The sequence below is a fragment of the Galendromus occidentalis genome, unplaced genomic scaffold (genome assembly GCF_000255335.2).
Source record: "Galendromus occidentalis unplaced genomic scaffold, Mocc_1.1 scf7180000075579, whole genome shotgun sequence".
Classification (NCBI taxonomy): domain Eukaryota; kingdom Metazoa; phylum Arthropoda; class Arachnida; order Mesostigmata; family Phytoseiidae; genus Galendromus; species Galendromus occidentalis.
This window is the reverse complement of record NW_003803569.1, coordinates 366,467-393,485: the sequence shown is the minus strand read 5'-3', so window position 1 is coordinate 393,485 and position 27,019 is coordinate 366,467. Positions and strand designations below refer to the sequence as shown.

Sequence of the window (27,019 nt, the reverse complement as noted above, 5' to 3'; positions counted from 1 at the left end):
CGCTGCCCCAGGCCGCGTGCAAGCGGTTGCAACGAGTGCGAGCTCGATCAAATGTTGTCATCGACGCGATCACGACAAAATCAGCTCCAACGCGTCTGGAACTAATCTGTGCTCCGTGCTCCTCACCTGGCAAAACACGCCGACCCCGAGAGAAGTCGGCCGAGCTCGCGAGCGGGCAAGTGAGCCGCCACAACAACCCCGACCTGGGACACGGCGACAACTACCGCCCCTGCTGCTGGTGCTGCTTCCGTTCCGGCCGCCGCTGCAACAATTGCATCACTACCGTGTCGCCCGTGAGCTGCCTCGATAGGCGAGCGAGTCCGAGAGGTACAAGTCGTCGCATCTAGCTTCTGCTCTAGACATCCAATCGGCTCCAAACTCGTCCTTCGACTCATGTCTCTGTGGACTGATGGAGACGATCGTTGCGAGTGAGCCACCGGACCCTCGGCATCGGAGAAAAGGCTGGGTGAGATTGAAGATGTGAGATCGACGCCATCCCCTGCTAACTCATACCCCAGGAATACCTCGACCGAAGGACTTTTCCGACAAGGACAGAAAGACTGACGAAAATCGATGCAATGCAACAAGAGAAGAAAAGTGTCGACCGCAGTCACAGTCTAGAGTCCAGACGGTTACGCTACGGTGCCCGACCGGGCAGCAGCCGCCACCTCCTCCTTGGAAAGACCGACAATGACGGGAAGTTGTTTCTCCTCTATCGAGTCAGGTTGTGATTTTCTTTAGTGCAGTTCGCTGCGCGTTCCCCGATGGGGAGCGTGCGCACGTGAGATCAATCATCAAAGTCAGTTTCGTGGCGTGTCCACGATCGCAAAGTTCATTTCGTCAATCAGTGGATCTCTCTACACAACCATCTACCTCCGTACCAAGTGCGCCAGCAGTCCTCAATTAGGTGACTTCCGGGTCGGTCGAGTTTGCGGAGCAAACACTTATCGGGGAGTCAGCTTGTCGTCAGCGATATCGCTGCGAAATACGAGTGACTCGGAAGGAGAAGGAGACGTGAATGTCGAGAGAGCTCGTGGCACGCGAACAAAGTATCCGATTTTTTCGAAAGGAATAGAGGAAAAACTTCGAATAACAAGGAATTTCGAAGGAGGGGTGGAAAAGGGCGGAATCTGAGCGACGAAGTTGACGGAATTTCGCTGCGCCCGCGCAGAAATCGGAGGATCGCCTAAACCGACGTAGTCGCAACGAGAAATCGGAGAACCAGTTTCCTCGATGAGAATCGGTTCGAGAATCGGACGGAACGGTATCGGACAGTCAGAACGAATCAGAAAGGAGTGGAAGCGAACGAGAAAGTCCGCGTAAAAGCTTATCGCAAGCATGCCTGGAAAATCTGTGTCATCTGCGCTTATGAAGCCGTTGGTGGTGTTGGCGCTGCCGGGGATGTATCTCGTCTACAAGATCAACGAGTTCAAACGGCACCAACAAGAAGTCAATCGGAGAAAAGTCACCGAGCGCGAACTCGCCAACCTCAATAGCAAGATCGTGAGTTCTCCTCGTAATACCGTAGAATAGCTTCCGAGTTGATCACCTTCGTCGTCGAGATATCGATTGTAGCTAGCTATCAAGACGCATTATCACCGTGTCCTTATTGCTGTGTATGGGTCGCGGTGACTTTCTGCCGAACCCGCGCGATGTGCATCGCGAGTGGAGTAGCTATGCAGATCGGCCGATACCGGACCGGTAGGTCCACCGGAAGAGAAATAGGGGGAGTGCAGAACGAATTTCCGTTTCTATTCGCATCCGACGAACGAGTGCCGTGGCGTTCCGCTAGTGAATACCCAACGAAGCTCTCAGTCAGTCAGACGATCAATAGCAAGTTTCCTCTCCTCTTCGAGTATACGCAAGACCGTGTGTCCGTACTTTCCTCCTCGTAGGTATAATCGAGTGTTATCGATGATCCCGCATCGGGGTTCCTTGCGAGACGTCCCATCCGATATCCCGCGCGTTCCGAGATGGAGTCCGCCTAACGTGGAATGGACCCTCCGGAGGACGCAGACGCACATATTATGCATCACGTTCAAACGCTCAGGGATGCTCTTACAAACCTCGTGCCCACAGCCCTGCTTACGAGGCCGAAGGAGGAATACTTTTTCGTCTCTCGTGCTTGTGTTTCCAATCGTGCGGGAATTCGTAAACGGAGCCTCCGCTTCAATCCAGATCGGGGGAAAGAGCTCGGATGGGCGCTCTCCGGGAAATATTTACCGACTGTCGGGGATTCCGAGGCCTCGGCTGTTTGCTTACCACAGCTGTAGAGCTTTAGCGCATACTTTGCGATTGGATCCATGTAGTATGCCGGTTCAGCCCAGAAACCTGTGCGCAATGTTTATGTATCCGAATTCGCGTGGATACATGCATATTCGAAGAACACGCTGGGTTAGCCCGCTTCCCTAATTGACAGTTTCGGAATCTGTTGCGTTACCACGACAACAGGACCCCCTGTATTCGCTGGCGGTCCACGCTAGCTTGACGTCTGCTCTCGCTCGATGTTGACCTCGGCTGAGTCTCACCGTACGAGGCTGAGCGAGGCCAGCTGCTGACTGGCTATTCGATCGGTCGGACGTTGGTCGGTTCCGCGGATCGCAAGGAAAGCTCAGAGGACTCGCTGTTCGTCGAATCGGAGTCATCCAAAGCTCCGAGAGCTATCTGGCGAGCGCCCAGGGTGGATCCAACGAGCGAAACTTTTTCTCCCAAGTGAATCGATGCGATCCATGTGCCTACGTGGAGCTACTGTAGACTAGACGAGAGCTTTCGCTGTGAAGAATTTCAGTGCCTGATAGAGAAAGCTCTTCAAACATCGCGACGCGATGCCTTCCTTTAACTCGGCGATCCTCTCTTCGTGCTGTCAACGCGCACCACGAGATTACCGACAGCTCGACAGTGACTCACCGAAAATTATCAAACCAGAAACTCCCGAGAAGAAGGGCAAGAAAAAGGATCCGCTGACCACTAAATGGAATTTCTTCAAACGTCTGTGTTCCCTGACCAGAACCAAGGATGGAGGATTCTCCGAAGACAAGGAGCTCGACAACAACATCAAACTTATCCTTGATAAAGCGGTAGGCTCGCCTCGGGAACGGGAGACGGGCGAAAAGCTTCATGCACAGTCCTGCTTTCCTGTGCAGTTCATTCCTGGCTCTCCACGTATCTGCAATGCAAAGACATCCGACAACAACACCGCGCCATTCGATCTTTCACAAAGCTTTCGATCATTGCACTGAACATGCTGTCTCTTTGAACCTTCGTGAGGTCACAGTATTGTGGCAACGGTCGTCTATGCTCATCGATGGGCTCTAATCGCTATCTCGAAGGAGCTACCCCGAACGGATATACGTATCACGCTTCTTCAACGCCGTCTTCACGCGATGATTCCACGTTTGGATACTCATTGATCTACTGGATGAGTGACTCATTCTCCTCCGCTTTTTTTGCAGGACAAACTGCTTAATAAATTGGATGAGCACGAGCCAGAGCTCGCAGGCTCCCAGGATGAAGAGGTGAGTCTAGAGCTCGACGATTTCCTTCGTCTGCGTCACGAATTTTTTTTCTCCATGAGAAAAAAACTCGAGTGAACTACGCAAGTCTCTTCCGATACTGGAACTAGCCGAAATGAATGTACCGCGCCGCAGTCCTCGGAGGGCTGCGATGAATAATTGATCAAAGCTCTCGACCTAAAATACTCGTTGGCTTCTGCAACGGCGACCGACGTTCTTCTGACCGACTCTGAGAGCTGTCGGGACAATTCATTGAGGCTCGAACACGATGTCTCTCACCGAAAGTAGACTAGAGGAGCCCAAAGTGCTCGTATAGAAGCATGCATCCATTTGTGTTATTTTTTGCTCCTCGAAAGCTCCCTGACGGACGATGATTGATATTCCAGTGTGTCATCTGCGTAGGGGCCAAAGCTACAATGCAGACATTTCCTTGCGGACATCGAGTCGTGTGTCGCAAGTGTTTCGTCAAAACCATTCAAATGGCAGTCTCTCAGAGAATGTTGCCATTGCGTTGCGTCATATGCAGGACCAAGATAATAAGACTCAAACAGACAACGGGGGGTTTCGCCACCCCCGCGACCCACACGCCGCATCTAGCGAACACGAGGGCTTGCCTTCTTCGTCAGCCAGGAGCGATCGATGCCGAAGGCTTCAGCAGATCGCCCTTCCTTACCCCGGAGGAATTCGAGAAACCTCCGCCTATGAAGCAGTAAGCTATTGGACTCATCCTTCTTCGAAATTATCCCCCCTCCCCCATAATATCGATATCCCTGTAGATGTGAATCATTTCACGGCGGTCGCCCTCTATGGCTCCTTCCCCCATTAGAGCACTCGAAGACCCTTCTAATTATTGCAATCGGTCGGTCTCCAATCAAAGACAGACCCTCGAAGGATGAAGGAAATCTAGCTTCGCACATTCGTTTCGAAATTGATGCTCCTCCACACGATAACTCACAGACGTTGCGTGACGTATTTGTCGATGACGTTGTCGTTCTAAAGGAGGAGTTCCTAGTTCCTCTCCCGCCCTCCGGCTAAAATTAGGGTGCACTGCCTCAGAGAAGGTCTCCACCCACCCAGTCAGCCACCCCGCCGACGGACTGGCCTAAGTGTCCGCCTGGCGCTTCGCGGGCGGTCTGGCTGGCTGGTTAGGCCAAATTGGAATCGCGTCTCGTTCAACGCATTTTAACCGCAATTTCAGATACAGCAGGCAGGATTGTCGTTTTCATAAGCACTGGAAGAATAAGGTGGCAGCTGCTCCTCTTCCACATGACGTAAACGACATACTCATCGTACCGGGTGCGGACAAAGCGCGAATCTCGCCCGTGAGAGACGATCGACGCAAAAGGCCCAGTCTCAAAGGTGATGGCTCGCAGTGTTCCACGTCGCTCGGATGTATCGATCTATTGTGAGACCGGACTCCGTTCATCGAACGACCATCCTGCAAATAGATTGAAAAATGATCCGTCGTATTTTGTTACAGTCGGTGAAAATCCCCCACATTTACCGAACCCACCGCGGAAAAAAGATGTAAGACGGACACCCGTCTCGCCGAACCAACCGCTCTCGCCAACGATAATAGTTGAAAACTCTAGGAATCCCCTCAAAAATACCAATTCCGTCACTCAACAACAGCAACAACCGCTCAAGGACAAACGATCAGCCAAACTCGAGGGGGTCGCCAAAGATCGTCGGAAAATCAATGCCATCGCCGAGCGAGAGCTCGAAATGATTCCTCTCGTTCGTCTGGACAAGCCACCGTCCCCTGTAAGTTTCTCGGAATCAGAGTCCAATTCAGGAACCCATAACAGCAGATCATAATTTCATTGCGGATCGGTTACGCGGCTTGCCTGAGACATGGCCTTGAGAGCGATTGTGATGAAAAGACCGAAGACGATGACGATACATGAATTTCGAGACCGTCTGGTCATCCCACGGGCAGCAGCGGAAGTAGCGGTTTCGGTCAGCCCTCGAGAGCCTTTTTCCAAGTCTATCCTCCTGCAAGTGCATTAGATACCCACCGCGCCAACCATTCATTCCGATGAAGGTCACGTTCGCCTTATTTCTTCCATCGCCCGACGGGGCGTGGATCAGCGACTACTGACGCCTGGCTAAACCGCCGCTTAACAGCTGGTTGGTGGGCAGCCAGCCGGACGACCTTGAATGTTCCTAGCGCTCAGCTTGTTGAGGCTTCACAGATTAAGCGTCGCGGATCGAGGACGAGCACGCCGAGTACGGCTTCCTCGCCGGAAATATGCATCACGCCCCCGGACGACGAGAGCGAAAGCGAAGGAGAGACACATCTGATAATCACAACGCAGCCGATCAAAAACTCGAGTTCCACACGGAGCGCTTCTCTCTGCCGACCATCCCCCTCCGAAGTTGACGTTGATTGATCCGCGAAAGGGAGATTGTCAGCTCAGCATTCTCGATAACGCCATCGATGAAGAAGACGAACTCCTACTGTCGGTCGAGAACGCCGTCACTCTTCCCGATGGGACGGAAACCGCCACTGGTGAGCTCATTTATTTTTTTCGCCTTCGAATTCCGGCACCTCCCGTCAGTCGACTCCTGACGTTGACGTTCCCTTCCGATCGTCGTCTCGTCCCTCCTCGGACTCTTTCTTTTCCTCTGGATCCTCCGTCTTGCTCTCTATCATTCGTGCAATCAGGACCACGGTCCTATTTAATAAGGAAGCTCCTCGAGCCAAGGAGATGAAAGTTCAGGGAAGTCTCACTCCTTTCTCTTATCTTCAAGTCTCTGTTCCTACTCCGGAAGTCCGAATCGCACCTCCGCCGAATTTCCGCCGGAGGTCGCACCGAGTATCTCCCGAGCCTCGTCTTCAGAAGCCAACCACACGATTCGAAAAGTTCAAGTGAGTCACCTGCCCTCGGAGCGGAGCCACCGAGATACCGTACTCCCGGAACAAACGTCACTCGTGAAACTTTGCGGTCTGCGAATACCTCCAACGCGGAACTCCCTTGCTTTTTGCAGACAATATCATGTTCGCCAGCCTCTCCCTCTATTCCCCATTCCGGAAAAAGAGGAAGCGCAAGAAAGCATCGAACTACGGGGTATCCAAGCCTTCTACAAAGTCGACGATAAACTGGCCGCCTCGCAGAGCATTCCTCTCATCTCGGCTGACAACATGGTCTCAGTCGGGGGCTCGTTCCTGAATTCTGCGACCCGCACGAAAATGGCGCTTATAAGCAGTTTCAAGCAATTCCGCTCCAAGTCACCTTTGAAAGCCTTCGGAGTTCGCTCCCGGAAAACCGTGGCACCTCTGCTTGACATCGCTGAGGCGACTTTCAACATGTGAATCGATCTGCTGCCGAGCGAATTCAGAAATCAGGTAGATATATTCCCCGTGTATGAGGAGAAACTCCGAGCGGGGCTGCTCGAAATGTCTTAGGGATCAGCGATTCTTGAACGGTACCCTGGACAGGACGCCCCGATGTTGCCACGAGGTTCTTGATCTTCGCTCAGGATGGGGACCCGAGTACTTTTCCGTTGTGAAGCAACGGCTTTTGAACTTGAAGCAGATACTAGGACCTTCTTGAAGAAGCCTGGCTCCCGAGATCTCTAAAAGAAAAGAGCCCCGGGAAGAGGGCGCCGCGTTCGAGAGGGGGTCGAGGGCTGCCACGCCAGTGCAATCTTAACGTCTGATCCTGAGCTTCCGGAAGAATATTGCGAAACGCAAAAGCCCGGGAGATCCAAGGAGTGAACGTCATCCCTTGCCTTAGCTTCCCGGACCCCGCTAAGATATCCGTATAGTTCTCAGAGTATATTCGACTTTTCAGAATGTACAACGCGCTGGTGTAGAGCGAGTACGGAAGATTTCGAGAAGCTTCCGATTCATCCGTCAACAACGAAATATTCGAGTCTTAGAGCTCCTGCAGGTCTTCGCCTCGGAATCCTCGAAAGCAGAATGTGGGTCACCGATCATCGTAGTGCAGCGTTCTCTTGCTACAAAGTTCCTTACGATTCGTGTAGGATAACCGTCTCCAAGCAAGCCATCCACCGTTTTACGCGACGGCTCACTACGGGCGCCTTCTGTTATCGCTTACAAAGTTTACGGCGTGGACACTACGCCACTGTTATTGATGTAGAGCCATCTTTTCTAGGCTCTGGATTCGCTCCAGATCTCATTCCGCGATCTCATTCGAATTATTGCTAGTGAAGGAATACTACGCGGATCACGTACATATTGACTGGCTGAAACGCAAAGCTCCCGCGGATTCTAACAACTTGAATGGTGATACTTCATGAACTCGAAACCCATCGATCTTATTGAGGGGTACTCGATATTTCTTCCCAAAGAAGGCTCCGAACGAAGGCAATACTCGCCCGCACCGAGAACGGGGATACACTCCCCGTGGGGGGAAGAGAAGAAAAAGAGCGGAAAATTCAAGTAGCAATATAATCATGCAGAGCTTTATCAGAGATCGACAACATTCTACGCATGAATTCACGGGCCAGACAGCGAGCAATGTCTATCGGGCTTTCGTATTCCAGCGACGGCTCCTCATTCTACAATCACACTGAACCATTGAGCGATTATTGCTGGGAGTTCAGAAGAATTTCATCCGATATAGAATCCGGAAATGGCCGAAAAGGACGGTACGCCAATCACTCCAGTTTGCAGCGATACCCCATCCGGACAATGAATTTTGTACATACACTTAGCCCAGAGTGTGACCCCGACGATATGTGTAGCGATTCCTCTGATTTCTGAGTACGCTGCCGTCTTCGAATTTTTGACCGTGAGTTGGAGAATTTCTACCTCTCAGACCTCCGCGGAACACTGATCCGAAAACTATTTCTACGATTCGAGAGGTCGATCGTCGATCCTCATCACTCATGAGGATCGGCAGAGTTCAAGCTTGCACGAGCTACCGTTTAGTGACGTATGATTTCCCTCTATTCATTCTCTGGGGATTTGATATTTCGCCTCCATTTATCGGTCCCTCAGACGATCATTACACAAGCTCAGTTTCATACAAACAGAGCCCAGCTCGCCCTTTCTTGGACTTAATCACTAGAAATCGCAGCCAATTCCTCATGGTTCGCAGAAGAGGAAGTCTACAAATCCATTTTGAGCAGCACAAGTTATCTTCGGTAGTTCAGCACCCTACAAATCTTCGGAAGCCGTGTTCTCCCTCAACCAATCGTGACGTACCCTACGGAATTCCGTCGTCGATTGGAGTCTCCGGGAGGGTAAGCCACTCCCACTAGTTCATTCCTTCATCTGACAGTTTGTCCGATTTGATCTTGTTCTCTGCCGGATCTTAGTGATCCCCGGTGTTGAATTGGAACTTCCTTTGATCTGGCCTCTTGAAAGTTCAGCGTGCCGGTCGGAGTTGATGCAGTTGGGGGAGAACTAACCGTGTTGTGATTTTAAGTTGAAAGATAGAAGACTTAATGCCACAAAAGTGCTCCCAATAATCTCAACTCACCAGGAAAACCATGGAGTTACCCCGATGGAATAATATTGATACTATTAGTGTTATAATTGACGTCACGCATATTATTACTGAGACGGGTTACCGTGATCATCTCCATTGAGCTGACGTTACTGAATGAAGTCGGGTCGACCACATTTTGTAGGGAGAGATACGTAGCCAGATAGTCGTGAGCATTCCGATAGGAGGTCTAGTTGAATTTCTTGTTATTGACTTTAGACGTCACATCGCCCATTTACATCTACAAGAATACCGAATAAATTGGGGGAATTTCAGTCAAGAAAAAACCTGGCTCTTTTCTCAGAATTTTCGATTTCTCCTGAGCATTGGTAGGTTGATTGACGAGACGGACGACGACTTCTGAGCTCTCTGATCAACACCGTCAGATTTGGCGAGCTTCGGGAGTGATTCGTGGAGAACGCTGGTTCAAAGCCGTGAGGCCGGCTCCTCCCAATGGGCGCTGGGGGTGCCTACCGTGCCTGCTTCCCCTTGGGAATAAACCGGAATAGACTCTCCAAACCTCAGCTGGCCGAGCTTCAGGATTGAATGCCCGCTCCGTGCGTTCCTGAGTGCTGAGGTTTCTCCTGACACAACCGGACCTATGTGGAAAATAGCATTGGTAGGTGTATCGATTGCTAATCCGCCAACGGTCTTGTCTAAAGAAGACAATCCAGGATGGATTCTCGTTTTTCCCGCAGAAACTTGTTGAGCTTGTTTCCCCTCGAAAGCTTTACACACGCACTTGCCGGATTGGAACGCTTTCAGAAGTGCGTGGTTCGAGTGGGACAGCGGTGATCGATCGTGTACGCTATTCGAAAACACGATTTGAGAAGAAGATTCGAAAACAAGAATCTTGATCATACTGGTCTAGTCGGGCAGTGATACTTCAGCCACTTGGGAGCCGGCTTAATCATTGGTTCGTGACACTCGATGATCCAGGGAAGCGTCCCTCAATCTTCCCGTTTCGACTCCCCCGTGCGGCTGTGATCGCTCCTCTTCCCTTCTCCAGAATCGATTTCGAGCTTCTCTCACGAGCTTTCGGAACGAATGTTTCGTAATATCAGTCCGGGCACCCTCTCCCAGAACAGACGGGATGAAGAGAAAGAGAAGACACATCTTCATCAGTTTGAAAAATGCATTCATGTATACAAAAGCTCATGGTGTTACAAAATACAATTCATATACGAAATTTATGGACAGACTTCTCAGAGGAGCAGTGAGCAGGAAGGATCCAAATGAATACTATGCATATTTCTCTGCTTGCTCGTGAACAGTCGAGATAGGTAAGTTGTCTCGTTGTGACTGAATGTCTGTGAACGTCGGGACATCTCAGGGCTCGTGTTGCTCACGGTCTTGTCTATCATCAAGTTTATCTCTCCAGTTGGACTGTGAAAATCAAGGAAGAGCAATTATTAGTCGCGACTTCAACCCCGTTCCGAGATACATATATGTAAGACCACCCAAAGGACGGAGGAGAATATGAACATTCGAGAGGATTGGCAAGTTTTCGCTCGATGATATCAGAGCAAAAAGTTCCGCGATGCGACCAACGAAATGTGACCGACCTATTCAGAGCACTCTATTCAGGTCTGACGAAGAATACCCAAAAAGCTCCCTTCCCTCGAATGTCATTGAGCAGTGCAACTCGAATTCCTTAGGCTCCGCATCAATGAAACGAGGCGCGAAAAGCAAAAGATTGTGGAGTTTGCATTCCGATAGCAAAACTCAAGCCGTCGCCCATGCCATAGCGTGGTAGCGTGGACTGGTAGCTCATCGCTCGGCTGTCCACGTTAGCTGTTGGAAACGAACATGCCACGGACAGCCTATTTGCTCAAAAATCCCAGTGATGAGAGCTTGTGAGCAACAGAATTGATGTTACCGTACGACTACCGCACGCAGTTCAGACTTAACGGTCGGATAAAACCAACAACACGGACCTCGTCTCGGACCTCAAGTGCTCGTCTGAGATCTCCTTGTCTTTCGCGTCGCACCGAATTCGCTTCGACTACCAAATCTTGGAGCTCTCTGTTACCCATTGCCAGCTGGTGGTTCCGTTCCATGAGCTCGAGGTTCTTCTTACGCAGGATCTTTGTTCTTTCCTCGATATCTTCCTGATATCTTTTGAGCACTGCCAGCTTCTTATGCAGCTCCCGAGCTACGGACAGAAAATGGGGTTAGGGAGTTTCCGCTGATGAGCCAGATCCGAGGACGAGAAGGAATTTACTCTTGGATGGAGCATCGAATCGACATCGGAAGAAGCCTTGTTCCACGTACCTTTGTCTCCAAGCCACTTGGTTTCACGGTCCAGCATGCTTTGTCGCTCAGTATACGAATGATCGAATTCAAGGGGAACAGAATCTCGTCGCGAATCGACCACTACTTCTTCTTCGATTCCCTCTTGCGCCTCATTCGCATCCAGCTGCTTGTCACCGGTGTACATCGTTCTTGCCCTAAATGGGAGCTCCGTGATTAAGTCGCACTCGAATGAGAAGACAATGAGCTTAACGCGACCAGTCTTCCGGGCGCAGGCTCTGGTGTAAACTTGACTCAGTCTGTCTGTCGGGAGTAAGGGAGGACGAAAGGGCTTCTCTCCCATACACCACAGGCTCTGCATCAGATAAAGAGTCGCAGGTCTCAAATATCCTCTCTCCCAGTACCGGAGTCTGCGTCGGAGAAAGTAGAGAATGCGCTCTCAACAATCGTTCCACCGTGAAGCACCTGTCACGAGCCCTGTACATGCAGGGCGTTTTGCCGGATCCTGCGGAGAACCTCGATTGCCTCTGCGCATCTCGCAGAGGAGTTTTCTGGCCAGCTCGACGATCATCGATGGTTCGCGAACGGCGAGCCGAGATCGCATCGGACCGCGACCTGATTCGCGGTCTCTGACACCAGATTCGATGAATACTGGAGTAGCTGACTGAGTCTCCCATTGTCGGGACTCTGAACAGCATACGCATGAGGTCTCCCTTATTATGCCGGGGGATAATTTCGCTGCCAGAACGACGAGATTTTCCTCGGAGCTATCATGCACAGGACCCATTGGTTGCGCCGCTCTCAGAGGAGAGTTCAGACTGCTGGGTATGCCGATCATCTCGGTACACGTAAACTGGGCCCCAGCGACGATCGGGCCCCAGCGACAACTGGGCCCTGGCGATAGACTCGACGGTGTTTCCCAGAAAATGCTCCGGGGGGAGTGAGGCCACTTCGATGGTTCCCGGGCAAGACTGTCAGGCTACGAATGGGAATCTCGGGCATATGGATTTCTTGGGTCTGAATGAAGGACCGTGTGCCCCCTCACTATAGAGACGGGAACCGTTTTCACAAGACACAGACAACCTCGGGTGACATAAGCACCTGCGACCATGAGTCATTCGGCCGCTGTGAGTCACTTCTACTGTCAAGGATCCGAACACGTTGTCAGCTACGGTACGAACAACCTCAAGAAAATGCGTCCTCCCTTTGTCTGAGGTCTGTTTCTACGGAATCGGAACTCATAGACTCTATGGACTATTGGGAAACCCTTGGCCTCTTATCCTTTTCTTGGTCTCGAGGGGAAAGTCTCCAGTCGGGGAATCCGATCTGAGAAGCTCGGAGGTTCTCGGTCAGCATGACAGAAAAGCGAAGCACGGATAATGACGCGAATCAACTTGAGCACACTACTCACTCGACTTGATTGGGAAATTCCCCTTCAGAAACTTACTTCGGAGGTCTTATAGAAAACACCGATTCGTCAGAAGCACAACAAATCGAAGCAGATCTCGGAGTAACGCCAGCGGCAGCTCTCACGGTAGCACTAGTGTAGATGCGTTTGATTGTTGGGTCTGAGAACAGTTGAACTCAGACGATGGGTCTGTCGCGCTGGTGCTTCTCAGATCCCACCCTGTGCCGCTAGAAGCTGAGAGGCGACTCTGATATTTTCGGAAGTCTCGCCATAGTTATTAAGAGCTCGGGGCCACTCGAGTGGAAGAGAAGTCGGCTTACACGCTCGGCATCGGTCCGCAGCCTGAAGAGTCGAGTCGACTTCTGGGATCGGAGCCGGCTCCTGGATCAGAGAGAGCTCACCGCGAGCTCACGACCTGAGGACTGAAGCTCTATTCACCATTCCGCAGGATCTGATATCATGAATAACCAGAATGATTTGAGATTCGATTATGACTACACGGCGTTTATTTATTGCCTCGCTTATCAATCGCTTTAAGGTATCACAATTCTCTCGAAAATAATCGCGCGTGTCGGTAAAGCATATTTTCAAGCGTCTTGTCCGGCATTCTGAGTGCTATCGGGACGGCGAACACCGGCACAAGAGAGTATTTTCTATCCGCGGCGGTATCAGTGGGGTGTGTTCACATTGTTTTTACATCGAGCGGAGTTCACAGTACTACTCTGTGAGCTCTGATCGCGGAGTGTTGAAGCTCTCCTCGTGACTAGGGAGACGACAATACGGCCTTCAGTCGAACCATGGCTCTCGAGGACTTCCAGCACTACCTCGGATCCTACGTATTTCCGCACATACACTTCCACTCTCTTTCTCTTTTCTACAGACTGGTACTGCGACGGAGTATTCGACGGCCATCGCGGAGCGGGAGATCTCGCTCCGGAGAGGGTTCTCTTCCAGGAAAAGGATCATATCCCCTAATGTTACGCCAGATTCCAACAGAATCCCATCGAGGCTGAGTTCACTGCACGGAGCGGATAAGCTAATGCAGGTGGAGCATATCACTGCAGGAGGCATTTCTGTTGTTCGTCCTGTAGGCGTTGCGCAGTCGCCAAATCGATGTATTCGTCGTCCTCGATGCTGGTGAAAAAAAAAGGAAATTCAGTGGACAGAATACGAAATTTCAGGAGCGAGGACTCAGGCGATCGATAAGCTCCGTCTTCTCCGTAACGTGAAAACGATCCTCTTCCCCACCATTTCTCTTGCTCATCCAAGTCTTGGACCAGTCGGTCTCGTTCATTGACAATCTCTAGGAGTTCCTCAATGAGTGCTTGCTCCTGCTCCCGTTGTGCATCTGTTTTTGAGTTGTCCTCGATCTCCATCATGATCCTCAACTCTTTTTGTAGCAGATTGAACTTCCGTTCTAGATCCCCTTCATGTTCCCTGCAACAGACCATCCCCTCTCAAATTTTCCTCCGGGACAACTTTTCTATCACATACATTGAGCAATATCCGGTACTATCTAGTACAGATACGTGTGTTGATACAATGTTCCCGATACACAGTTCCGCCAGACCAGGAACTCACAGCAGATTGAGTTGCATTTGACGTCGAATGAGCGCGTTCTTCTTATTCACCAGAGTGAACCACTTCTGCATGCACCGATTCTCCTCAGTCTTGTTGCCAACTTTCATAACTCGACGCAGATATGGTTCGAAACGTTCAGCTTCTTCATCGATCTGTCGTCTTTCGCGTTCTAGCGCTTCGAGTTGCAACTCAATATAGGTGGCTTTGCGGCAGGAGTCCTGTAACGAGATTGAGCGAAGCTCAGAGACTTGGGTCGAGGATCTACGATCCCCGAAGAATTCGTACGTGAATATTCCGGCAGGACCGTTCACTGCTTTGGAGAAACTGAACGCTGGCTACGGCAGTACTGACCTTGCTCGAGGTTCGACTGACGCTTCGTTCCTTGCTCGGGCTCCGGCTGGGGTTGCCATTAATTTCGCTTGGAGCTGAAAGTTACCCTTTCGATTAAAAGTGTGCCCTCGTTCGCCCCAAAGAGCCGACTTAATTCATTACATGTAGACTCCCCACGGTGCTATAGAGGTCTTGCGGTGCTCAGAGAGCCCGAACAAGACCCTTACAGCTCATCAAACAGGACGCGACGACAGGACCCCCGACGCATGCCCGTCACGGGGTCTCTGAGCGCGGGGGCTGTCGTCTAGCGCTGAACCCTAACCCCGGCTGCTTCGAAGCACCATAACGCATCCATTAGAGGAAGTACTTAGACATCCCCCAGGAAGTGCGCCCAGACGGCCCGCAGTGCTTTCTCGCGAGGGCACTCGGATCAAAAGTACATAGAAAGGAGGAAAGAAAGCAACCAGCCAGCCAACTACACTTACAGGAGAACGATGCGCGTCGCTCGCCGCTTGCGAGAGTCGGGAACGCCGAATTAAACAGTGGAACTGCTGGCTCTCCGGGCGGATCAAGCGCCGGAGTTAAGCCTTGCTTCACTTCTGCGATGAGTCGGCGAGCTCGTTCGCGAAGATGTTCTCGCCGTTTGATCTCAGCCTGAAAATCGAAGCCCTGACGCTCAGACTCTTGTCGGCAAGCCCCACTGGCGACTCCTGATTCCATTCACCCGTTACCGGAGTCCATCCGAAAGTGTTCGAATGAGCTCCGCAGATTCTATTCATGTTCGCCCTGATCAGATTGACGTCGCTCCTTTTCACTCGGGGTAAGTTCATGTTCATCAGCCCGGTACCGATTTCCATGAGAGCGAGCAGCTGAACCGTCGATTTTCAGCGGCTTCGAGGGTCGCTCGGATGCGAACGGTGCATAGCTCTGCCGCCCGAATAGGGACCGACCATTGCTAATATCCAGACTCACTGAGGGGGAACAGCTGCTTCTACCTCTCGCTTTTGCGGCACACATTGAATGACACTTTTGTGATATGCATGCGGACGGTGAATGCATGAAGGTATACGCAATGCTCGGCAGTCGCTCGAGGGCAACCGCTCCGCAATAGCTCGTGGACACTGACTCATGAGGGATGGAAGATTATCATTCGCCATACTGGACTATGCCGCTCTCAGTTACAGGCTATGAACGAATGCAAACGTCAGACATCGCGACTTCCAGGTCGGTCCGTGATCTGCATGCTTGGGAGGATAGACATATCGTTCTTCCTCTGCTAAGGATGCTAACAATCAACGACGACCGACAAAAATTGAAGCAGAGCCTACGAATGCGCGGCACGAACCTCGGTTAGCTGTTGTTCGGAAATACTGGTAGTCATGTGCTGATTGCGTGATTGCTTCTTGGCTTCTTCGAGGAGCTGCTGAGCACGCTTTCTTAGTTCCTCCTGACGGTTCTCGGGTTTCTGCTGTTTGCGTTAGTGAACAAACAAGGCGAACAATAATTACTACACGAGCAAAGAGAATTCGAGGACGACGACTTCATCAAATACCTCTTCCTGATGCTCTTGGTTATGGAAAAGTCGGAAGTCGACCATAGCCACTGACACCCACCTTTGCGATGTCGGAGCAGCCGCTCGGCAACGATAAAGACCGCGGGGGCGCCGCGGTGGGTAGCGGAAGGTCGATCGGACTGCCCTGAGCGGGTGACGGCGATTTCTCAGACTCCGTATCGGAGTCGAAGGTCTTATTCGGCTCGACGAGACGTCGCGTGTTAGTCTCCGGAGACCTCCGATAATCTTCGGTTGGTTCTCCTTTCACAGGTTCCTTGCGAGCGATCTATGAGGGTTCAGGGTGGAGTTAATTGATCATGAGTAGCTTCCCGGGGATTAAACGAAAAATCTTGCCTGAAACGAAGTACCAAATATCGGTGGGAATCACTCCATGTCCGGGAGCCGAAATGTATATGTCTCACCATCTGATCGGTACAAGATCGCTGTGGGGGCTTCGGCGGAGAATTGAGTTTGAACTTGAAGTCAGCGATTTTATCGGCTGCTCTCACGAATTTGGGGATGAAAAGCTCCTGCCGCGACTGTGGGCTGAGAACTTCTCGCTCTGAATCCTCCCCGCTCTCGTATTCGGCCTCGTCTTCCTCTTCGATCAACGACGGTTGCCTGATTATGAAATTATGAATAGATTAGGGAGATTCCCCGTATCGGCTATTGTCGCCGTCGGCCATCCAATATCGGCAGGTAATGAGGTTCCCGGCACGGCAGTTATCTGACGAACCTGACTAACGTGTACATGGAATCGGCCGCAGTGTTTCCGATTCTCTTGATCTGGACCTCTTCTCCGGTAAAATGTGCCTTCAGCTGATATAAATAAGTCATAACGACCAATTTATCCGGAACATTCAGAACAACCATATCGGTTGGATCGATCAGTCTGGGGATTCCGAGTTCCGCCGCTGCGTCGAATGCCTGCAATTATAATCGGTGTTCGAGAATCCGTAGTCTAGTTTTGTTTGGCTTGGGCTGGCGACGTGCGACACGGGAGCGCTCTCATCGAATGGATCCCGGCCAAGAGAAGACTCCGTTGAAAATGCGATAGCGTGAGTCTCTGGAGATTGAGAGCGTCTCCGGTGACTCCATGAGAACCTCTGTATTACAACGCCGGTGCGAAACCTCGCAAACGAGACTCAGGAACGGCGAGAATATCAACAAGGCTGCAGCCCTGATGTCACACGTGTCAACCAAAGTACAAAAAAAGCAGAAGTTCTTATCATCGGTGAGCTCGATGGAGCCGTCCGCTACTTCCTCGCCGCGCACCAAGCCGTGATGGGACGATATATGAACGAGACGTAAAAATCAAACAACACCCAAATGATAGAAGAGAGGAGTACAAAACTCGAGTCGGCGTGTACACTGCAGTTTCTTCTTCTCTGCCATCTCGGAGCTCGCGGGTAGGCACTACCGGTGCCAGCTACTCAACAGCAAGCCGGACCTAGGAGAGCGGAGAAGCGTGTATATTCTGGAAATCCGGCTTACCTTTTTACAGTTCCCTTTGATATCGTAAGCCGACAAGCTATCGTAATCGATGAGATCGGGTCGGAAGCTGTGGATGATTGCACAGAAAGCCAAGCCATTCCGCCAAGAGGTGGTCATGTTGATCAAGGTGACATTTCGGTAGCCTGGAGAAGAACAGAGGATGGATCAAGAATTGAGGTTCCATGCACTGATTCCATCGAAATCTGACATCACGGGGTTGGGATCTCCCCAGGAGTGATTCTCACCTTGGGTGACTTCTTGACACCACAGAAGAAGTTCGTCGCCCGTCATGTCGTCTTGACTCGGGCCCGGCTCTTCTTCGGAAACTTTTTCTCCCGGTTTCGCTGAGCTGCAAGAGAAAAAGTCATAGCTTTCATTCTTAGTTTCAGGTTATGTCTCTCAGGGGTGATTATTTCCGCTCCCGTGGGCGGGGGACCTACAATTTCGCGCGATTGGAAACAGTATTCGGATGCACTTCGTCCGCGCTCTACTAGATCGTCACGTCCCCGGAGGAAATCCCTCTGCATGCGATCGAATGTGGACTCCCCGTCGCCGCGAGCGAAGCGTCCGCACTCGTCGGGACTGCGAAATCTCGCCAGAGCTCAGTTCAGACGAGAAAGCTGCTTAAATAGAAGGATTGGATAAAGTTGTCGCACTCGACGTCATCTGCAGTGAGCTCTCCCGGAGCGTCTCCCCGCAGGTGACAAGAACGCTCGAAACAATGGAGATGTTCACCCCGTCAGAAGCAGGCCGACCTCGGTTCCCATCCGCAATCGCGATTGGGAGTCACCCAGATGCCTCGAAACCCTCGGCAAAGATCGAACACTGATTCGGATTGCTCGCGTCGATGCTAGAGGACGGAGTGCGAACATATTGAGGAACTCCCACGCTGAATCGCGAACGGGGAGCTCCCCGAGAATGAGCGAGCACCTGCGTTCCGATAATGAGAGGATTGGGGGAGAGTATCGCCGACCGAGAGTACCGAATGCGTCGCATGGGTCCGGTTGTCCGAACCCATTCCTCGGATCAATGTATCTGAATCAGACCCGCTGTACGGGGACAGCCTGGCGAAACCAGGAGCACTCCCGGAGCCGAGTAGGCCACAGGTGGAGCACACCCAGATCTGAAAGTTTTGAAACTCGCCCTTGGTCGATAAACGCAACCCCTCCCTTCCCGCGCATAAATTGCGGCTTTTAATCAACGTCAAAAGGAGTATAAGAATTCCCGAGATAAGACACGTGATGTGAAATGATCACACACTCGTTATCAGCACGGCTGAACTCGGGAGGCTTGCGCACATACTTCAAAACCGGGAGACCGGTAAATGGGTCTCCCAAGTCGAGAAGCGGAGCACGACCAGAGAGCGCCGTTGGAGGTAGGTACGTTATTGTGGATGCATCGGGGAACACGCTACAACCTCATGATCGATTCCCCTCGCTGCGGAGAAAAACGGGCGAGAGGCGTCGGCTCGCTCTGGATTAGCTTAGGGTCGAGATTACGGAGCCCAGCATTTAAACTCAAACTCGTTTGGGAGATCGACTAACTGACTCACTGAGCAAAGGAGCGGGGAGCCAAGTTAACTCATAATTAGGCGGGCTCTCGGCAAACGAGCGGGTCCGCTTCACTTCAAAGAGGCGAAGGTGCGAGATAACGACCAAGCCATACGCCGTACGAGCTCCGCGTAGGATAGTTATTTCCTCTTCCTCCACCGCGCACCTCCTCTTCCTCCGAAGTTTCAAAACAGCCAATTCCGGAATCGCGTTCTCCGACGAAAATCAAGCTCACATTTGCCGAACCATCGCAGCCGGATTTCGCATCCTTAGGGCATGCTTTCACTCGAGCTCTAGACACATTGTCGAACTACCGTCATGCGACAGCACCCACGACTCATCGCCTGCTAGGCGAACTTTTCCAGTAAGTAAGCGAGACCCTCTCGTCTTCCTAGCGCACTCGCGGAATCTGACCTACGACGCCGACGTACTCATGACTTAGATCCCGGAGGAGTCACTCGGGCAGCAGAGAGGCTCTCCTCAAGCATACAAAATGGCACTCCGGTCGAAATGTCGTTAGTCGACAACATGCTCCACTTATCAGATGACGATGGCGGTGACGGCAACGAGACTGAGTCGTTTTCGAGAAGAACGACTAGCGAAAGCGCGCTTTAAACCGAGCGAAAAATATGAAAATTTGCGACTTGTGCAGCCGGCGCGGCGGAGATGTTGGGCAGGGACCGCTGAGTTAGGAGTCGGTCGAGCAGTCGCCGTCGCAGCAGCTCAGACAGGAAAAGAAAAGTCGGGAAGTGAACGAGCGGGCGAACGAACGTGGGTACCGAAGATGATGAACGAATCACTAGCGACGGGTCGATCGGGTTCGAACATGGCTCCTGCGCTCCATTCGGCGGTGATGGCGTTTGGGAGCGAAGAATTAAGGCAGCAATAAAAAACGTCTCAAGCGGAAAAGAAAACGAAACGGGACTCGGTTGCTCCTCACGTCAGCAACGCTCCACGACAACTGGCTGAGGAAGGAAAGCCTGAGAGGGAAAAGAAAAATCCCTCCACTAAACTCCCGAGCAAAAAAAATTAGTGAAACGGCTGCTGCGAGACTTTCCCAATCGGATCCTAGGCTCTATCAATATCCCAAAGCCGTTTAAAACACGGGGCTGGCCCCTCACTCCTCTGGTTCGAATTTCAGGGACGAGAGGCTCTCGACGATAGATCTTACTCGCAAAAACTCATTCGTAATCGAGATCGCTGCAAAGCTGCTGACCGCAAACCCGATCCGATCGGTTCTTAGGCTCTCGTGAGGACCTCGATTAGATTAAACGTCCACGGTCGGAGTCCATCAGTCGAATGCGCTCGACAGCTTGAATGGCAGGCCTCTCTGGAGCTTCGCGCCGCTCCGCGCGGATGCAGAACGGATTCGAAGATGCTCCGAAAATGGGTTCTTCCAGGGTTTCAGACCTCTGAGAGTCGGGGTATGCATGGGTCTCTCTCGACACGGGAGGAATTCTTCCAGCGTCTTTCTCTGCTATCGTAATTTCCCAGCTCCATGAATAGTGTTCGGATACTTCGGTATTGTTTTCAGACCGGCACATTAATGCGGGTGATTACGCTGGTGCATGGCCACCCGTTTATGCGTTTTTCGTTCAAGAAGTTATAGCTCGAACGTGCGGGCGAATGCTGCAATTTCCGAAGCACGCGCCAATCGACTCGTGTGCACACTCACGCAAACATACACATCAGACTAGATGAAACGTATGAGCGGCTCCGTGCACGGAAAAGCATTATCGAGGTCTCTTGTACGCTCATCTTTCCCGCATGAACCTCTTATCGGATTCTTGTTGGGACTGCGGTTGGCGAGCGATCGAAAAATCAGCCGAGATATGTTGGAACAGAACACGCGATCTCAAAGCTCCCAACGGAGGATCGAAATCTCAGGGAACGATAATTATCCTCTCATTAGAATGGGAGGATCTTTACAAAAACTTGGGCGATATGGCGAGAGTAAGGATATCGATAACCGCCCGGCTGTCTTTGAAGGATAGTGTCATCAAAAATCCATGAGCATGCCGTGAAACTTCTCTCCAAGACCTCCGCCTGCCATCCAGCTTGGGACGGTGCTTTCGACTCGTCCCCAATTAAGAAGCTGGTGCCCAACGGAGCCTCTCGTCACCGACGGGGTGCTTCTCTCAAACTGTCGAAGAGGGCCAGCGAACCCGAGCTCGATAATACCTTCGGCAGACTCTAACGACCTGTCGCAGCTAGGCGAGGAGACCACCTCTACCTCTTCTTATGTATCATAGACTGACCACACGGGAGCGAAGTCTCCTGAGATGTCGTAGCCGCACAAGTAGACGTCCCGGTCCATTGAATACGCGGTAAAAACGTCATTCGGGAGGGCATCCGGAACCTCCGACGAACTAGCCAGTCGGCGGATCCGTCTCCGGCCAACTACTATATGTATGTATGAACGGAAACCCTATCATGGAAGATTACGTTCCTGAGCGTCATACACTGCAAGGAGTGTCTAGACACCGACCGATACCGATCTGGAAGCGTACCGGCAGGGGTTCTAACCTTGGAGCAGGGACAAGGGCTCTGCCTTCTGGAGACGCCTCTGGGGATTCGAGTTTCGGAATTATCGGCAAGTCCCCTCCAAGGGGTGGGAAGACCCCCTTCGGTGGCTATCGGAAGTCAATTCAAGGGGGAGGATTGGACTAAGCAGGTCTTCGTCTGTGTATCCGTCTATCTATCTATTGGCAAAGCACCCGTACCCCGATGGGTATATGAGCTGGGGTACGTATCGTGAGAGCGGGTGGAATAATCCTTTCACGGGACACCGATCACATCATATTAGCTGTTTCCTGACTTCCGTATCTACCCTTCGGGTCACTCCTAGACTGCAGCTGGCTTATTTCCCTCACTGTGCAGAGGTGTCACCGACTAGACCTTGTTGTCTCGCGACGAGAGAGGGAAGCGGCGATAAGAGACGAGGAACGAAGGAAACTCGCTCCAGTGACAAATGTTCCGGCCTTTGTCGAGGATCTATGGATTCGGCCTGAGAGCGATAGCGCTCGAAAAATTCCGGATACTCCGTACGCATGAGCGGCTCCGGGTGCGAACCATCTGCAAAGCCGTCGTTCCTCCGTCGCGTCGGCATACCGTTTGCTGACATTGGAGCTCGAACTAGGACGAATGAATTATTTTCTCGTTCGAAGAAAAGAAATCCTTCGATTTAGCTATCGACCAATTGACTTCTAATCTCAAGGATCGAGAATACAACGAACCCACCATGTCATTTGATTATTTTCGAGATATATGGAATGTGGTGGGCGATGTTAAATTCCCGCCGAGGCGGAGGAGGCCAAGTGAACAACGAACGCTCATTTAATAACATTGCTCTGTCAGTCAGTGAGCCTCTGTCGTCCATCCATGTCTAGCTCTCCCATATCGTATCGAGCGATGACTAACAATAAGTTCCACCGACAGGGCAGCGACTCACTGGCGCCGCGACCGACCGGATCGGCTTCGTGAAGTAAAACTCACCGACCAAACCAGACAGCTCCGGCAATTCGAGAATAAGTCGACTCCAAAACTCAATTTCACGTCATCATCTCGCAGCGGAAGAGGAAGCTTGCTATTATAACAGTACTCGAACACTTCACTTCCGCGCATCCACGGAACAACTGCCCAAAAGGAGCGAGATGGATCTCTTAGAGAAGTTCTGAAAGTTCTCTTTTATCTCGAGTGTTTGCACGTCAAGAGCAGGCGAGCCAAAAGTCGAAGGCTCGTGGCCAACCACCGAGGAGTTGATTTCTCCGGAGCACGGAGAGGGAAAAACAAGGAAAAAAATTGTCTATCCGCTCGTGACGGATTTCAACTTCGAAAGAGGGTCTTATGCCGCTCAAGAATAGCATGAAGACGCTGCGCCCGCTGAACTCGATGTTTTTTGTTTGTTTTTGTGTGACACCAACAAAGTCCTCGAGCGTACGGAGGCCGGTCTGCGGGGTTCCTCCAGCCGACTCGGCGAGAAGTGTGGTGTGCAAACGGAAAACCGAGTTTTCAGCCGATCCGAGAACTTGAAGACTCCTCCGAGAGTGGTGCCTCCCTCCGCATTCGACGGCGCGCCCGCTGCTGGCCATCGTAATAGCGAATTCATTGATGCTTTTGCCAATATCGAAAAGCGAGACACAAAGAGCTTCGTTTTTCAGCAGAGGCGGGACTCGCGGGAGGCGTCGAAGAGCGAGGAAGGCACTAAGGGGCCTATTCACGAATTCCACCGTGGGAACAAAGGGAGGCCTCTACAATGGCTCCGCATCGAGTTCCGCGTCATAAGGCAAGGGAACCTGTCGCACAAGGTTCAGAGGTATCCAGCGTGCGCCTGGAAGCTCCTGAAGCGGTAGCCCGAGTCCTTCCATTTCCTCCTTGTTCTCGGTCCTTAGCCGCATGAGCCTACCGGCATTGTGAAGAAAGAACCCTGTGAATTCTTGACAGGATCAGATCATCCCGATCGAAACTAGCTACATATTCACAAAAGTTGCTCCTAATCCCAATCTGGACACAGCGTTTAATGTGACTTCACCGCTTGCCGGTTCGGCTCAGCCTTTGGCTTAAGCGCCTAATGCCTTGTCAGGAGAGGAGCAGCCTCCGAGGGAACGAGCCCGAGCAGTCAAGCAGGCAGGAAAGACAGAACGGCCGGTCGGGTGGCTGCATGGCAAGCAGGCCGGGAGGTGTCAAAGCGAATGAAAGAGATCGCCCGCAGAGGCGTGGACCGCGGCATAAGGGAAGGAATGGAAGTGGGGCAATTTCACGCTTATCAGAGACACCACCCAATGAGTCATCGTGCAATCTGCCCTCGCCCTCTGACAACCCCGTTCGCTACGGCTCACTTCTAGGCTCCGTGAAACAAATGACGATTAAAAGCCCCGTCAGGATCCGAGAGCGATTTTTAAACTCCTCTCGATCGCTCGTGAAGCGCCGCGGAAACTGCCTTCTCCCGACGACTGATGGAGAAGATTAGCTTCTAAGGGTCCTCAGTGAATTCCTCCAACACAACGGGAAGATTTCTTCCCTCATGAGAAGCCTCTTCATTCATTTCGGCTCGACCTCAATCCGGTCAGGGAATAGCCAAGCCGGACTCGATCAGACCCTGGGTAGACGGGCAGGATCGTCAATGTTTCACCAAGAATCGAGCTAAGGCTCTGAAAAACATTCGACGAGCAGGACGTGTCGGGAACGAACATTCCAGCCCACTTCCGCCAACCCATTCCGAACCGCGCGACTCCTCAACTGTCCGACCAACTTCGGTTTGTATTGGAATCACGCGACTGACACGGTGGTACCGGTGCACGAGTGTAGAGGAAAGTCGTCGAAAAATTCATCCCGCGACCTCCTAACCGTGTCCGGAGGCCACGGATCTTTCAGCGAGGCGACGGGAAAAACATCTGTCGGAATCTCACGCAGCGGGACCGTCATCGGAACGAAGCGGGGAGGTCGATGAGAGGCACGCGCCCGCATTGGCGCCGGTTACAATATCTGCAAACTTGGGGAGATCAAACACTCGTCGACTTTTCACTCACAGCTGCTTTACTTGTCCGGGGCTTGTTTGTTCGAGGATATGATCATATGTCACGGTGTAGGTGCGCCGAGGGGTTCGTTTATAAGATTTCGAGTTGTTTGTCTCAGCACGACTGCTCGGAAAACGAGTCACGTCCACCTCGCTGAAGACAAGCACCCGGCGCGAGGTCTGACTGTCAATAATTCCAAGCGCCTCAACACAACGCCCTTCACCCTAGTCGCTTCTAAGCCTTTCTGCAGCTCCGCAGACTCGCTTCTCACGCTTCGGGTCGAACGGAACTCGCGCTGTCGAGCGCGCGGGTCAACAGACGCGCGTCAACCTCCGGAGCAATCGGTGAGTCGGTTCGTCAGTCGGCCTGCCTGTCTGTCTGCCCACGCGCCTCCCCATATGTCACCTGATCAAAAGCATTCTGTCGGTGTACCGCTGAGTGACGAGAAGGGGCATGTCCGTCCAATAGTCCGCAAAGCGTCCAACGAGTTGCCCCGCCCAAGGACTACGTCCGTCATCCTAGCATCCGACATCTGGCCTTCGTTTTCCAGCGTAGCCTTCCTTTCCTGCGGACTCCTACCGAAGGAGTGCTCGCTTCTCTCCCTCGAGGCCATAGCTTGTTTGTTTGTATTCCCCCGATCGCTTTAGAGCTCTTTACGTTTCACTCATCAGCTCCCGTCTCTCTGGCCGCTTACTTGTAGTGTATGTTCTCCTCCTCCTCGGTCCTTCTTCTCCTACCGTGGAGCCCCCGAAGGAATGAAAATAGACCAAAGGAGCAGCTGCAGGGAGACCGACTGATAGGACTGGAACCGATCGAACCTTAATTTTATTGCTTGTTTCGTTCCGTACCCGGAGAATTCCTATCGTGAAGCCACGGCTCGAGATAGAGGACGCCACGACAAAGGATCGTCCCTATTATTTCCAGCAGTCGAAGCGTTCCCAGGGCATCTTGAGGATGAGTCGGCAAATCTGTTCGTCGACAGTCGAAACTTGGTCCCCATACTGATCTTCCGATCGTTTCCCATGCTCCACAGACGGTAGTTACGCCTGACTCCGAAATCGGGGAGGTACGCACAAGCTTCATCCTGCGCGCGATCTTCTTTTTCCACGACGTTCCAACGATATCGCTATTACGGAGAAAGTTCTCCACGGAGGAAGGAATTGTCTCGGCTCGACAACTAGCGGCAAGAGGAGATCGCCATCATGGCTGCACCAAGGAGCTGAACGAGGGGAATTCGAAGACGGAGCGGCGGAAACGACCTTTAGGCTTGAGTGGAGCCGAATGAATACAGATCCCACGTCTATTTCGTCGGACGCCGGAGGCTCTCCCGACATTCTCAACGATGACTTCTGCTTCTCTTTTTCGAGATTCCTCCCTCGTTACTCCGCCACTCGGCCGCCGTGGGTCGGCTGGCCCTCGCACCCTTCTCGGTCGTCGAGCGGGGAGGGAGGCAGTCGAGGAGCGACCCTCCATTTCGCCGTTTTGTTCCCACGTTCAAATCTTGACGCCATTTATCTTAGCCCCTCGTCGGCTCCCTGCTCCACTCGGCGCTCGCGTAGCCACCACCGTTTGTTTCCAGAGCCTTCACTTCTCCGGCTGCCCCCCCCCACCACTCTTCCCCATTCAACCATGGGTCTTCATCTTTCGACAATGTTATGACGTAACTTCCATCTCGTCTCCGCGTACAGCGGGAATCTCCGGCGGAAGAGGAAGCGGTGGCGACGGCGAATCTCTGAGACGTCGTCTCGACGGAGAACGTGATCGGGATGGTATCTTGGAATTAGCCTGCGCTTCCTCGCCGTTTGCCGGCTATTTTGTCCTTTGACAGTAGCGGGCCGTCGAGCGGGATAACCTCACCCCCAAGTTCTCATTCTCCCTTCCTATTCCAAGGATCACTTCTTCCATCAGGAGAGACAAAACCACCAGCGACGACGGCCCATCCCGCGGGCGAGCCCGTTTGGCTACCCAGAAGCTGCTCGGGATGGGTGTCTTCCCCTCTCGATGGTGCTGCGTCGCCGATTGATAGCTGCTCCCGTAAGGTCGAGGAGAGACTTCGCAGCGGGTCGAGTATCACAATGGAATCTCCCAGAAGCAAATGTTCTGCTCCTGGATCGAGCCCGTAGACAAATGAATGTGAGCAGGACATGGATTACAATTAGCAAATTGTCTTGCCGTTCACATCGCTCCGGTCGGGACTTAGTTCCTTCCCCTCTCGACATTTGTTCCTCATTCTGCATGGTTAGTGGCGCGCTCCCATCGTTAACCTCCTGCCCTCTCCCAAGTGTTCCGATTCATTCCGATACGTTCCGAATTTCCGTCTCCCGGAATAGAAATCTCATTCATCTTGCAGACTCATAAATTCTC

The 27,019-nt window shown here is 52.1% G+C and overlaps 2 protein-coding genes across 2 annotated transcripts in view; one reads left to right on the top strand and one right to left on the bottom strand.

The window, feature by feature from the left end:
- Positions 1–2,825: 2,825 nt before the first annotated feature.
- On the top strand, positions 2,826–7,379 carry LOC100898237 (uncharacterized). Its single transcript, XM_029111428.1, is given in 11 exon segments — positions 2,826–3,077; positions 3,453–3,515; positions 3,899–4,221; positions 4,711–4,877; positions 4,993–5,276; positions 5,708–5,834; positions 5,837–5,875; positions 5,878–5,990; positions 6,221–6,384; positions 6,504–6,861; positions 7,310–7,379. Coding segments are annotated over 10 exon segments (1,857 nt in total). The 3' UTR covers positions 6,829–6,861; positions 7,310–7,379.
- Positions 7,380–13,127: 5,748 nt separating this feature from the next.
- LOC100906766 (EH domain-binding protein 1) overlaps positions 13,128–27,019 on the bottom strand; it is a 31,292-nt gene continuing 17,400 nt past the window's right edge. The window contains exons 4-14 of the mRNA XM_003737563.2: positions 17,835–17,938; positions 17,590–17,732; positions 16,832–17,022; positions 16,518–16,716; positions 16,157–16,381; positions 15,889–16,011; positions 15,029–15,197; positions 14,565–14,638; positions 14,214–14,431; positions 13,881–14,069; positions 13,128–13,766 (exon numbers count right to left, since the gene is read on the bottom strand). Coding sequence (XP_003737611.2) covers positions 13,688–13,766; positions 13,881–14,069; positions 14,214–14,431; positions 14,565–14,638; positions 15,029–15,197; positions 15,889–16,011; positions 16,157–16,381; positions 16,518–16,716; positions 16,832–17,022; positions 17,590–17,732; positions 17,835–17,938 — 1,714 coding nt within the window. The 3' untranslated portion in view covers positions 13,128–13,687. The remainder of the gene's footprint in view (positions 13,767–13,880; positions 14,070–14,213; positions 14,432–14,564; positions 14,639–15,028; positions 15,198–15,888; positions 16,012–16,156; positions 16,382–16,517; positions 16,717–16,831; positions 17,023–17,589; positions 17,733–17,834; positions 17,939–27,019) is intronic.